Below are 12904 nucleotides of genomic sequence, written 5' to 3'. Positions count from 1 at the left end.
AGCACTCGGGAGGCAGAGCCAGGCGGATCTCTGTGAGTTCGAGGCCAGCCTGGTCTCCAAAGCGAGTTCCAGGAAAGGCGCAAAGCTACACAGAGAAACCCTGTCTCGAAAAAACCAAAAAAAAAAAAAAAAAAAAAAAAAAAAAAGAAATCTGCATGAAACTAAAAAGTATTTGGAAATAAAAACAAATATTTATTTTAGGTCACCTTCTTTATCTTAGCAATCTCATCTCTAGGAGTTTTTCCAACAGAGTAGGAAATAATGGGCTTGCTCTCCAAGACATTAAGTTAAGTTTAAGAAGCTGAGTTTCAGAAGCGTGCTCAGTTTCAGTTCATTGCTGCACTGTGAAATGAAATGCCTTTGCTTTATAGCTGTGTAGACCTGTGCATGCATAAAGTATTTCTGTAATTGCAAAAGAATTGGTAATAGTGGTTACCTTTGGGAAACGAGAACAGAGTGGATGGGGTATAGAAATATAAGAGACCAGGTTTTTGTTGTTTTTAAGATTTTATTTTGTGTGTATGAGTGTTTTGCCAATATGTATGTAAGTATGTATATCCACATGCATGTGGTGACCCCAAAGGCCAAAAGAAGGTGTTGGATTTCCTTGAACTGGAGTTACAAGTGGTTGTGAGCTGCCACACCGGCGCTGGGAATTGAACCTGGGTCCTCTCCAAGAGCAGCCAGTGCTCTCACCCACTGAGACTGAGCCATTTCCTCAGAACAGGTTTTCAGAGACTTTTTGAATCTTGTGCCGTGGCAGGCGTTGTCTCCGCACTAGTTAATCAGTTTGATACACACACATATTGATCCTGAGGATGCCATTGAAAATCTAAGTCATGGGGGACATTCCTAGGGGCCCATTAGAATCTGATTTTAATAAGAACAGTCAGGTAGTTGCGTGGTGCTTCTGATGTGATGGGTTGTTTTTTATCGATGTTGGTTTGTTTGAGACAAACGTATATGCTCATGGCTGGCCTGGAACTTGCTCTGTAGACCGGGCTGCCTTGGAACTCACGGATCCTCCCATCTCTGCCTGTGCTTCCCAAACGCAGGTCAGAGGAGCTGGCCACTCTTGGCGCTGCTTCCTTTTCAGTGACTTTTGCTTTTTGAATTGTAATACTCTTTGGACAATATTTCTAAAAGTAGAAAGAAGAAAGTAAAAGTACTACTCAGAATTCTTCCTTCCATCCTACACACACTCATCTTGTTTTCAAGCTCCTCTCAGCCTGAGGTTAGGGGCACCCAACCCTGTCTAGGATGAAGTGTAATTTGTCACCCGAATGTCAGACCTGCAGCCCACCTCAGCCTCTCCCCACCTGCTTCCCACCTGTTTCCCTGAACCACAGCTCTGCAACTCTGTTTCTCCCAGCACACATTCCCAGCGTGGATACCCTTTCTCCTGTCTCTGTCCTGTCCCTGACAGTTCTTCATTTCCAGTACAAGCCTGTAGCAGGGTCCTGTTCTATTATTCCCTTTGTGGGAGGGGCCAAGTAGGCGCAGAGTCAAACCACACAGACTCTGGGAGAATGTCAAAACAACAAGCTCAGTTTCTTCAGGAAGAGGCAAGCCTTATATACATACCCTCCACTCCACCCTGGGGGAGGTCTGATGAATATGCATCTGCTGCCCCTCATTGGTCCGGGTCATCTCCAGATTATGTTTCAGCTGCTGTTGCTAAGGCCCTTAGGCAGACCCAGGTTGGCTCTCAGAAAGCATCTTTTTTACTTGTTTGGGCCAGCTGGCCCTCAAGCCTGTTAGGGATGAGTCATCCCACACAAGCCTAAACTCCTCTGAAGCCTGCTTGGCCCTTTCCACAGAATAAGTGTCTCTTCTCTGTTAACTCAGGTATTTTACAGGTGCAGCTAGTCCAGTACTTTTCTTGATTTTCCTGTGTTTGAAATGCAATAGTAACTGAAACTGCTGGAGGCAAAACACATCAAGATAACAGTGATATGTAAAGGCTTTCTGAGAAGCACAGAAAATGATCCACAGAATTAAAAATGGAATTTCATGAAATTAAAGTTTCTTATACAAAGAAAGAAACATCAGCAGAGTGAAGGGATGGCCTACAGAAAGGAAGAAAATCTTTGCCAGCTATGTGTCTGTCTTTTATGTTATTTTCTCGTTGCTGTGATAAAATATCCTAACAAAAGCAACGTAGGAACCAAGGGTTTATTTTGGCCTACAGTCCATTGCGGTGGCCAGCAGGGGAGGCTGCTGACCCGTCACATTGCATTTACCCTTAGGAAGTAGAGAGTGCACAGGAAGTGGGTCCGAGCTCAAGGTCCATCCCCCATGATCCACTTCTTCCAGTGAAGCTCCACAACCTTCCCAAACAGTGTCACCAGCTGGGGACCCAGTGTTCAAACGTATGAGACAGGGACATTTCACAACACCATCCAACAGAGGATTATAGATTATAAAATCTATAGAGATTAAATATATTAAAAGAATCATCCAGCCATTAAATAGGCTAATGAACTAAACAATTCACAAAAGAAAAATCAAATGGCCAATAAATACTTGAAAATGTATTCAACATCTTTAGCCATCAGGGAAATGCAAATCGAAACTCTGAGATTTCCTCTCCAGTCAGAGTGGCTAGCATCAAGGAAACAAATGCTGTGGAGGGAGGAGGTGGGGAAGGGAGTGTGTTGTGGAGGGAATGGAAACTGCTCCATCCACCGTAGACTCAGTGTAGAAAGTTTCTCAAAACACGGAAACTAAACTGTCATATGACCCGGCTCTACCACTTCTGGGTGTACACCTGAAGGGCTTTATGTCAGCAGCATATCACAGAGATGCTTGCACATCCATGCTCATTGCAGTGGTGTTCACAGTCCCCACAAATGGAATCAGCTCCAGTGTTCCTCAGCAGATGAGTGGGTAAAGGAAATGTGGTGCATATATACATTGGGTTTTATTCAGCTGTAAAGACTGATAGTGTATTTTCAGGAAAATGGGTAAAACTGGAAATCATTGTGTTAAGCAAAATAAGCTAGATTCAGACAAATGCCATATTTTCTTCATATGTGGAACATAAAGTAGAAAAGCAGACTTGAGGGACGATGGGGAGATGGAAAGAGGCTAAGGAGCGTGTGCATCATGAAAGCAGAAAGGGCACTATTTGGGAAAGAAGGGGACCAGCAAGAGGTGTAGAGAGGATTAGGAGGGCAAATAAGAAAAACGATTATATACATGTGACATCTCAGTAAAATCCATTTCTTTGTATGCTAACCAAAATATTAATTTTAAAAATACAATAGTAAGCTGGATATGGTGTTGCATATCTGTATAATCCCAGCATTAGTAAGCTAAGGCTAGGTTGAGTTCCAGACTAGTGTGGGGTACCTCAGTTGATCCTGTCTGTGTACATACGTGTATGTACTCAGTAATAGCTTTTTGTTATATTGAAACTATATAGGTTTGCAGATAGCATGGAAAACATAATTTTACCTACTCCCTTTATTTTATTCTTTTTCTGGAATAAGCACTATTATCAATGTTTCATATTTTCATAATCTCTCTTCCAAATTGTGGGCACCCCAGGCCAGGCTCTCCACATCTATGGACATGGACATGGATGCTTATCGGGGTGGCTCTGTCTAGAGGCTGGATGCCCAGGCAGCATAGAGCCAGAGGTGTCGGGCGAGCTGTTTGTACCTTCATGCCAGATAACTGTACTTCTTTCTGTCTTCCCACTTATGCCATTTCTAAGGATCTATGAGCAGCTTCCAGAAGTGAAGAAGAAGAGAGAAGAGGAGAAGAGGAAATCAGAATATAAATCCTACCGGCTGCGAGCTCAGCACTATAAAACGGTTAGCTCTGCTGACATTCTGTCCATGGAGGGATGGATCAGGCTTATCAGCACAGGGAAGTAGAAGGAGCCTGACTGACACTTTGGAGAAGTACAGGGACTGTTTAAGTGCTGAGATTTCAAACATTAGGCAGCTGTGATTCGGCACTATCCATGTGTCGGTAGCTAAACCAGACTTCACACCGGCAATTTAGCCCCCCTGACTGAGCTGTAATTCCTAAATGGTGATTTGAAACTCGTTTTGCAAGTCCAGAACTATGTAAATAACCTGGACAGTGTCTATGCATTGTCAGCAGGGAGTGAGAGGCTGGAGAGTGGAGCCTGCCAAGAACCTTCCAGAGCAGGGTGCCAGTTAATTCCTCAGACGCCACTGGCTTGAAGGGCCACGTCCTTCCCAGTTGTTTCCCTCCCAGGCTGCTCACTGCTCTTTAGAGGACTCTGAAAGGCAGACGCCAAGGATCAGACCAGACTAGTGTGAGACTTGAGAACTGTGTCTGGAGCCCCCAGGAGCCTGGGCATTGGGGAGACAGACGCCAGGAACTGCATGCCTGCCTGCTGTGTTAGCATCACATGGGCCTGCTGTGCTGCTGGCTGTTGTCAGCTGATGGGTTGGTCAGTCCCTCACCATTCTAGTATCTCTTTCTATGGAGAAGGTGTGGATTATTGACCACCTTTCCAGAACACTTGAAGACACACATTTTTCCTGATTGCCACTGTGTGTAGGTGAGTGACACACACACGCTGTAGGAGAGTCTCATTGGCAGTGTGCCGAGACAGTGGTGACCAGCCACCCGGTGACTGTGTCTGACACTCCTCCCTGTGTTTTTCCACAGAGGGTGACCAACCAACTCCTGGGGAGAAAAGTACCTTGGGACTGACGTAGACGACTTTCCTCAGAGCCTAGGAATACTTTTTTATAAGCCTAAAGAAGCCTAATTTATACTTTAATGAATGATTTAATAAAGCTTTCTCTTTGTCCATGTGTAACTTAGTACTCTGGGGTATGGGCGTTGGTGGCTGGAGTGGCTGTGGTTTGGAATCAGTCCTCCCTTTCTGCATCCAGGCCTTGCCAACAGGCCATGCCGTATGGTGGAGCTCTGGGTTCTAGCCAAGAGGGAGTCCCTTTTTATATCTGTTTTTATATTTGTAGAAAATAAGTCACTGCTGATTGACTCATAGTGAACAAGCAGCAAAAGGTCATTTTTTCTCCATCTGAAGAGGAACGGGGAGCTGGACTTGTCTACCCTGCTGTGTGGAGGGACATGAGCTCAGAGAATGAAATGTGGCTTCTTTTTGAGCCATAGCACGGTGTGTAAGGTCTGCTTTTGTTCAGCATGGGCTTGTCTGGAATGTACATCCCCCGAGTCTCCCAGAAAGGCTCCCAGCCTCCTTTCACAGGCTCCCTTCACTCACTCCTTCGTCTGTGGAACTGAAGCCTCAGACCAGACATCTTCTCACATGCAACAGTTTTATAACACAGGACAACTTCTGGAATAAAGTGTTGATAAATGATTCCCACAATGCTCTTAATCCAGTGCCTGGGCAGGATACAGAAAGCTTTCTTCCCTTCTGACCAGGAAACACAGCTAAAGCCTGAAGCTAGGGACGAAATGTGCTGGACATTCAGCAGACACTCCCAACCCCTGCAGTGGGAGGGGCAGCCAGACCAGTAGCCACCTCAAATGACGCCCTGAGATGGCAGGAATGGAGGTCCTGCCCCAGTGTCCTGTGAGCAATCACGTCTCGGAGCCCAGACTTGTGCTTGTACCCAAAAAGATAGAAGATGCAGGGAAGGGTGCTCGGCCACCCGCCAAATGAGAACATCAGTAACTCTTAAACCCTTTTCCACTCCAAAATGCTGTGGCTTCATGGCTTGTGGGTTCCCATTTAGAACAGAACTAGAAAGCAATGGTTGTCCCAAACCCGAGTTTGCAAGGCGACTTAGGCAGGATAGAAATAATGAATGATTCCTTGGGCCCAGCACTGGGTGGTTCGGATGCTCTCCAAGAGCATTCAGATCTGGCACCTGGAGGTGCATGGAAACAGGACTAGGGAACAGTTCTCAGAGCTGAGGTCGCCTTGCCTCTGAGTGCAGAGGTCTTTTGTAGCCTCCACCTTGTGGGCAGTACTGCCTACAGTCCCTTCTGCTCCCAGAGCCCAGATGGCTTCCCTACTGTGCATAGCTCTGTCTGTGCTATGTACTTAGCAAAAGCAGGAGGCCCCACCTCAGGCTTCATTCCTAGGGTGATCAGACTGCCCTGCTCTCTCTGCCCCCAAACACTTGCCCTGACTGTACTCCATGGGGCTTATCAAGACCCATACCTCTCACTTTGCTGAAGCCCGGGCCAGGGCTGCACACCGCTGCTGCTTCTAACTTACTGTGATTTGCTCTAGAACTGCTTGCCCTCTGCTGTTCCTTCCGGAGCTTAGCGCAGCCTGGCCCTGCAGTGATCACCCAGGCCTACAGTTTGGGGTGAGGGTATGGCAAAGAGGACAGAATTTGAATGTGAAACCGGGATGGTAAAGTGGAGTTGCTCATCTAGTAGCCCAGACTGGCCTCAAAGTCAACAATCAGGCCCCCAGCCTCCCAAATGCTGGGACTTCAGACATGTCAAACCATGTCTGACTTCATGAAGTATATTTGTGTCTCAAATGATTGTTCTGTCCAGCTATGAAATTAGACCAGTCTGAATCATAATGTGGCCTGCATCTTTGCTGGGAGCTAGGTGATTTCAGCCTACATAGTTGTTGCTTATAGTCATCTCCCAGGTGATCACAAGACACTTGGCAGGCTGGGCTAGACAGGGAGCTCACAGGGAAAAGGGCTTTACAAAATAGTATTGCCCTCTAGAGGGCACTCTGCAGCCTCAGCCCCTTCTTAGCTCCACAAGAGGCCCTTCCCTATCTTAGGAAACTCCATCCCCACCACTCCCCAGATAAGCCATTTTCCAAATCTGACCCAGTCATGTTTTGATGTTTGGTTGGTTGTTGTGTGTGGTGGTGGTTTGGGGTTTTTGTTGTTGTTGTTGTTATTGTTAGGGGGTTACATTTCTAAGGAACATGAACACAGATGTACACTCAATTCTCTTAGTCTGAGCAACACTAGGCCTGAGTTCCTTCCCTAACTTTCAGAAAGCTTTCTCCTCAGGCTCTAGGGTGAAATCTGCACAAGGGTGCCTATTCTCTCTGTCCTCGGCCATTTCCTCCAGTGCAGTACTTAGACTGAACTTGGTCAGCTAGGTTCCTAGATTTCTCTTCTGCAGAGGACCTGTGGCCAAGTTCCGAAGTGGGCATGGTCAAATGTACATACCCCTCCAGTTCCTGGCCCAATCTATCATAATATTCATCCTCACCTTTGCTCCCCAAATCCAGAACCAACATAAGATAGATGGAGCCAGACTGAACAAAGCCTCCACTTGATTTCATGTTGTTAGAGCTGAGAAATAGTGGAAGGAGCTTTAGAGCATTTGTGCTGTCTTCCAGAACATAGAGACTGAGCACCTTGGCCAGACTAGAAACAGGACAGTCCTATCACCCCATAACAGACACAGCAATGCTGTCACCTCACAGGAAGGCATCAAGCACACACACACACACACACACACACACACACACACACACACACACACACACACGGGTGGGGGTGGGTTGCAGAGATAATTGCAGCACAGGTAGCCAACAAAAGATTCACATGCAGAACATACAAAGAGCTCATATGAGTCAACTTTCAAAACTGGCAATGTAGGAAAATGAACTAAATAAAAACAGGCACAAGCAATTTCACAGAAGAACAAACATCTGAACCTTAAATATGGAAATTGCCCTGCTTTGGGCAAATGCATACTATAAGCAGAATAAAAGGACCTTTTTTGCTCAGTGGATTGGCAAAGATATTTAAGTCTGACCAGGAAGTGGAATTCAAGAGCAGCTTGAACAGGTTTGCATTCACTGAACAATTGAGTCCTAAGGATGCACTCTGGGACAGTGCACCCTGTTGTGCCCTGCCTGATCGTGACCCCCAGAGAGACCACCAAAGACGAGCATGCCAGAATGCAAAAGCAAGGTTTAATTCTGGATATACAAGCCTAGGCAGGGACTTTGCCCAATACATCCAACGCAGTGGAGGCTGGAGGAAGTGCTCGCCTGTCCGCAAGCTCAGTTTTTAAAGGGAAAAATCACAAGGTTACATCATTTAGGGGTGCTGGTATGGGTACAATTCTGATTGGCTCGCTTCTAGGGGCTTTCTAGAAATCATGGCTTAATCTTACTTCTAAGGGAACAGTTACCCGACACCATTGCTCATTGGCTGCCCTCAGGTGGGGACACTTTTATGGTCAGTTACCCTGGAAACCAGGGTTGGAACATTCTATAGTCTGGCAGGCATCACCTCGTGACTACCGTGACTCTGTACTTTTACACGTCCTGGTTTCTGGAATCTGTACTGACTTGTTTCAGTAACTATTGGCCTATTCCTAGAAGGAGAAATCTTAAGCCTTAGTTTTTGGGTGAAAGCATTTTGGTCTTATTTCTAAGATGGCTCATTTTGGTCTCACACACCCCACTGCCCACCTAGGAAGGTTAAAGGCAACATCTTCCCAACAGTGCAAGGAACAGGAGACCCCCGAGAGCTGTCCTGCTCTATCCCCTGTCTTCGGTGCTCCAATAGATGATCCAAAGATTCAGAAGCTAAATAAAATTTTATTATTTAGTGTTTCATTTTATACATTACTATAGTGTCAGATAAAAGACACCTCGGAAAGCGTGTATGGGAAAGAGTGGCCATTGCCCCAACCTCCCCCCAAACACATGACTCAGCTGTGCTTGAATGTGAGGGTTAGTGGTTTACTCCTGGAGTAGCCGGGTTTGTTACTACTACAGAAGCAACCAGATCCCGACTGACGCACACACAGGAGATAGATCACAGGCCCCCTTCCTGAGCAGAATTGAGACAATACTTTAATTGTATTATCGGAGATTTCCTTAGTCTGGAGATAATGGTGAAGTAGATCTCGCCAGTCTTCTGGAAGCCCATATCCTGGTAGAGAGCCAGGGCTGCATACTGGAACATACTGGTGGAAAGGACAACTTCAGTGAAGCCCCGGGCCTGTGCAAACTGGAGGACCCTCCGGACCATAGCTTTCCCTATCCCCTGTCTTCGGTGCTCCAATGACACAGAGAGGTGACGTAGCCGTAGTTGTTTCTTCTGCAGGAAGGGATCCGCAGCCGGCAGGGCAGCCACCATGCCCACTATCTGACACCTAGACTCAGCCACCCAGAAGCAGGAGTCATGAGAACTCAAGTAGGTTGTGGTGATGTCAGCCATGTCTGTGTGCAAACACGCTACTAAATACTTGTCCCAAGTATGTTTGGCAAGGAGCCACAGGGAAGCAAAGAGAATAAGGCTGGAGAGAAGAACCACAATCCAGGAGCCTGAGACCAAGAGTAGGGTAAGAGGGACCCCAAGTAAGAGCAGGAGGATTCGGGGCAGCATCAGCATGTAGCGGAAGGTGGTGGGGATGTGCTCCTTGATGCCTCTGGAGAACAAATCCACCACGCTCTTGTGGTCGCTATCCTGGTATTTGCGGATATGATAAGGAGGCATGGGAGACTTCTGGGCCTCAAACCTCAAAGGCCAAAGGGCACAGCTAGCTCTGCCTGTATGCTTCTCTGTAATCCTGCAGAAGAGAGAGGAAACCATGTAAGTCCCTGACCAAGTTCCCAGCTTGCCAGTAACCATGGAGAGCCTGCATTAGTGTGTGTGTGTGTCTCTGTCTGTGTGCCGCAAGGATATATCATAGAGAGTCAGCTGTGTAGTAAAGCTGAACTTTGACCGGCCAAGGGTCTGTCAAAAGGCAAAGCCATTTATTATGAACATTTGGTGTTACCCAGCCTTTAATATTTCAGCTGTCTTCTGCTATGAAATCCTTGCGTGCTCACACTAATTGGTAAACAGTTCAGCTCTCCTGACCTGCTGAACCTACTAAGTTACTAACTGCCCTGCTGAGCTTAGGAGACAATTAGCTTTGTTTCCGGTGCTAATGAAGCTCAGATCATCCCCTGGCCTTGAGGAGGCTTAGTGGTTCTCCAGAGCACTTTGCGAACAAAAGAGATTTTTACATATCAAGGTGAGAGATAAAACAACATTCCTGAGGATGAGGGAACCACGTGCCCAGGGAAAGAAAAGGCAGGCATTTTCTGTTGAAGGGGAGAACAGCAGGGAGAAGAGAAAAGAACGGAAGAACTAGACGGGTAAGAACTTGAGAGGAACAAACTGAGATGGGGAAGAACTAGATTGAAGGACTAGAAGAGAGGACTAGAGGAACGAGATGGAAGATGAGGAAGAGCCAGATGGGGAAGAACAAGATGAGGAAGAGCCAGATGAGAGAGAAGGAGACGGGAGAGGAGCTGATATGGGAAAGAACTAGATGGATGAGAACCTAGAAGAGGCAGAGCTAAGATGAGAGAATTAAGATAGAACCTAGAGGGGAGGGGACAGCAGACAAATGTAAAGAGAAATTGGGCAAGAAAGGAGCTTAAAATGAGAGCAGAGTATAAGCTTGTAGAGAGAGAACTGACAGAATAATAAAGTGTATGGACTAAGGAATTTCGTGTACATAGATTCCTTTCTTCAAAGATAATTATCAGCTGGTTGTAGATTCTTCCCGGACCCTGGGAGGGGACTATCGAGGGGCTGGATCCCCCTAGCCCCCGATGTGTGTGTGTGTGCATGCTGTCACCTAAGAGGAAATCACAGGGAGAAAGCATAAGGCCAGACACACTAGTTAGAATGTTAATTTCTCTCCCTGTCTAGATGTGTGACATTGGGCATGTCACTTAATTTCTCTGGACCTGTTTCTTCATTTGCAGAACAGGATAAAAAACACTTGCTTTTTAGGGGTCTGGTGAGGACTTGATAGAGTGGCTAACAAGAAGCACTGGTGGGTCCCTTCTCTACCCTCCTGGCCCCATTACTGGATCTCAAAGTTGCTTGGGAGCATTGAGACAGTACCCTGTGGCAGCCCGTCTTCACCCCCAAACCCTTTGATCTCTGTCTCTCTCGAGTCTGTACATTGCAAATCCAGGATTCCCAAGAACAAGTTTCAACAAAGCCACTGCCTCTTAACTCTGAACGTTTAGACATTTGAGAAAACCTGACCTGGAGGTCCCAAGAAGGTCCTGTTACTCGAGACAAATGCAGAGAGTCTCCAACCTTGCCCTGAAGTCCTCCTCAGTTGCTTGTAGCTGAGGGTCTAGATCAACCTCAGTGCTGTGCTTGTGACAGATACTCAAGGTTTTCTGTGACCTACCCAATTGGAGTAACTGACTAGGTAGAAACCTCATTGGCTGGAAGCTGGGTGTTTGTTAATCATAAACCACAGGGTCAAGCAGCTGGGCTGTGAAGAGGGACATTCAGGTCCAGTCAACTTTGTGATCCCCACAGAATAAACCTGGAAAGGATTCAGAATCTGAGATGGCTCAGGGGTCATTATTCTCATGGCAGAAAGCCTGCCCCTCATCCCCTAGACCCCTCCCAGGTGCAGCAACTGTCTCCCAGCATGCTCATCCCTCTCTGAGGCCCACTCTGGTTACTGCCCCCTTCTATACTGAGCCCAGGGATTCTGATTCTCCTATTACTAAACTCATTTGTCATAAACAAGAGCACACACCCACTGGCTTCAGAACAAGAATCCTCATTGCTGGGCTCTCCCTGCCCAGAATGCACCTGTCCCATATTAAATGGCTTATGGTGATATTTTATTTGTACTGAAATGTGATTTTATTTGTATGTTAATAAAGTTTCTTGGGGGTCAGAGCTAATAGCAAGCCATAGCAGAAGCTGGGCGGTAGTGGTGCACACATTTAAACCCAGCTCTTGGGAGGCAGAACTAGGCAGATCTCTGTGTGGTCAAGGATACAGCCAGCATGGAGACACACGCCTTTAATCTCAATACCAACCATTGAAGACCTGGAGGTCTGTACAGACAGGCAGTGACGAGGAAGTCATGTGGTTGGGTTTACAACCAATGAGAAAGCAGAAGAGAAAGTCAATAAAAAGGACAAACAGGAAGTAGCTCTCTTGCTGAAGAAGATAGCAGCAGCAGTGAAAGGTAAGGCTCTTAGCTCTGACCTCTTGGGCTTTCATCTCTGCACTGGCTCTGTGTTTCTTATTTAACAAGACCGTTCTTCTCAATGGCTCCTGGTGGTCTTCATGGATTTCCCCATCTCTTCCTCAGCCATTGTGTTGATGCACCCGCCATGCTGAATGAGTCTGCTCAGGCCACAGCCATCTAGAGAGACATGCTTCTGTGTAAAAATGTCCCTGTTGAAGAGATGCCCCATCTCTGCCTTGGCTCATGGATTCCTGCACAGGGTGAAGCCAGCATTTGTCTCTAGCATTTAGCTATGGGAAGGTCTAAATTAGGAGGCCCCTTTCTCTCTTTCATGGTGTTAGAAGGACAAGCAGAGGCTGATTCTCCAAATACACGTCAGGTTCAGTGGGGACGCACAGGGCATTGGAATGGTGTATGTGTGTAGATGTATCCAACCTTCTTATTAAATAATAAACACGGAACCAATGCAAAGAAGAAAGCCAAGAGGTCAGAGCTAAGAGCTAAAACCTTACCCTTCCTCCTGCGGTGGTCCTACCTCTCTGAACCAGAGCTACCCCTGTGTTAAAGTCTTTATATAGAGTTCCTGTCCTGCCTTCTCATTGGTTGTAAACCCAACCACATGACTGCCTCCTCACGGCCTGTCTGTATAGGCCTCCAGGTTTTCCATGATTGGTATTAAGATTAAAAGCATGTGTATCCAATAATGGCTGTATCCCTGAACACACAGAGACTTACCCAGCTCTGCCTACCAAGTGCTGGAATTACAAGCGTACGCTACCACAGCCCTGCTTTCCTATGGCTTGCTAATAGCTCTGACCCCCGGGCAACTTTATTTATTAACATACAAATAATATTTTAATACAAATAAAATATCACCATATTTCCCCTTTTCTATTTTAATAAAAAGGAAAAAAAAGAAAAAGCTTATAACTAATATAAGAAAAACTATATACAAAAGGACAATAACTATATA

General features: G+C 46.3%; 2 protein-coding genes across 6 annotated transcripts in view; one reads left to right on the top strand and one right to left on the bottom strand.

Annotated features, from left to right (window-relative positions):
• Alms1 (ALMS1 centrosome and basal body associated protein) overlaps positions 1 to 4800 on the top strand; it is a 119938-nt gene extending 115138 nt beyond the window's left edge. For 4 of the 5 annotated variants that reach the window (XM_052719711.1, XM_052719708.1, XM_052719712.1 and 1 more), the window contains exon 22: positions 3722 to 4800. In XM_052719711.1, coding sequence (XP_052575671.1) covers positions 3722 to 3884 — 163 coding nt within the window. In that variant the 3' untranslated portion in view covers positions 3885 to 4800. The remainder of the gene's footprint in view (positions 1 to 3721) is intronic. The other variant, XM_052719710.1, reaches the window with a different exon arrangement.
• Positions 4801 to 4892: 92 nt separating this feature from the next.
• On the bottom strand, positions 4893 to 12274 carry LOC128098500 (N-acetyltransferase family 8 member 3-like). Its single transcript, XM_052719714.1, has one exon. The coding sequence runs from the start codon at positions 9555 to 9557 to the stop codon at positions 8739 to 8741; it is 819 nt and encodes a 272-aa protein (XP_052575674.1). The 5' UTR covers positions 9558 to 12274; the 3' UTR covers positions 4893 to 8738.
• Between the last annotated feature and the right edge of the window lie 630 nt (positions 12275 to 12904).

This window comes from Peromyscus californicus, unplaced genomic scaffold (genome assembly GCF_007827085.1).
Source record: "Peromyscus californicus insignis strain IS unplaced genomic scaffold, ASM782708v3 Scaffold_6__1_contigs__length_162567912, whole genome shotgun sequence".
Taxonomy (NCBI): domain Eukaryota; kingdom Metazoa; phylum Chordata; class Mammalia; order Rodentia; family Cricetidae; genus Peromyscus; species Peromyscus californicus.
Note: the sequence above shows the minus strand (reverse complement) of the source record. Positions and strands in the feature narration are given on the sequence as shown.

What these genes read in the sequence shown, in the direction of transcription:
- LOC128098500 (XM_052719714.1), bottom strand. Translation starts at nt 9,557, where the DNA reads ATGGTTACTGGCAAGCTGGGAACTTGGTCAGGGACTTACATGGTTTCC.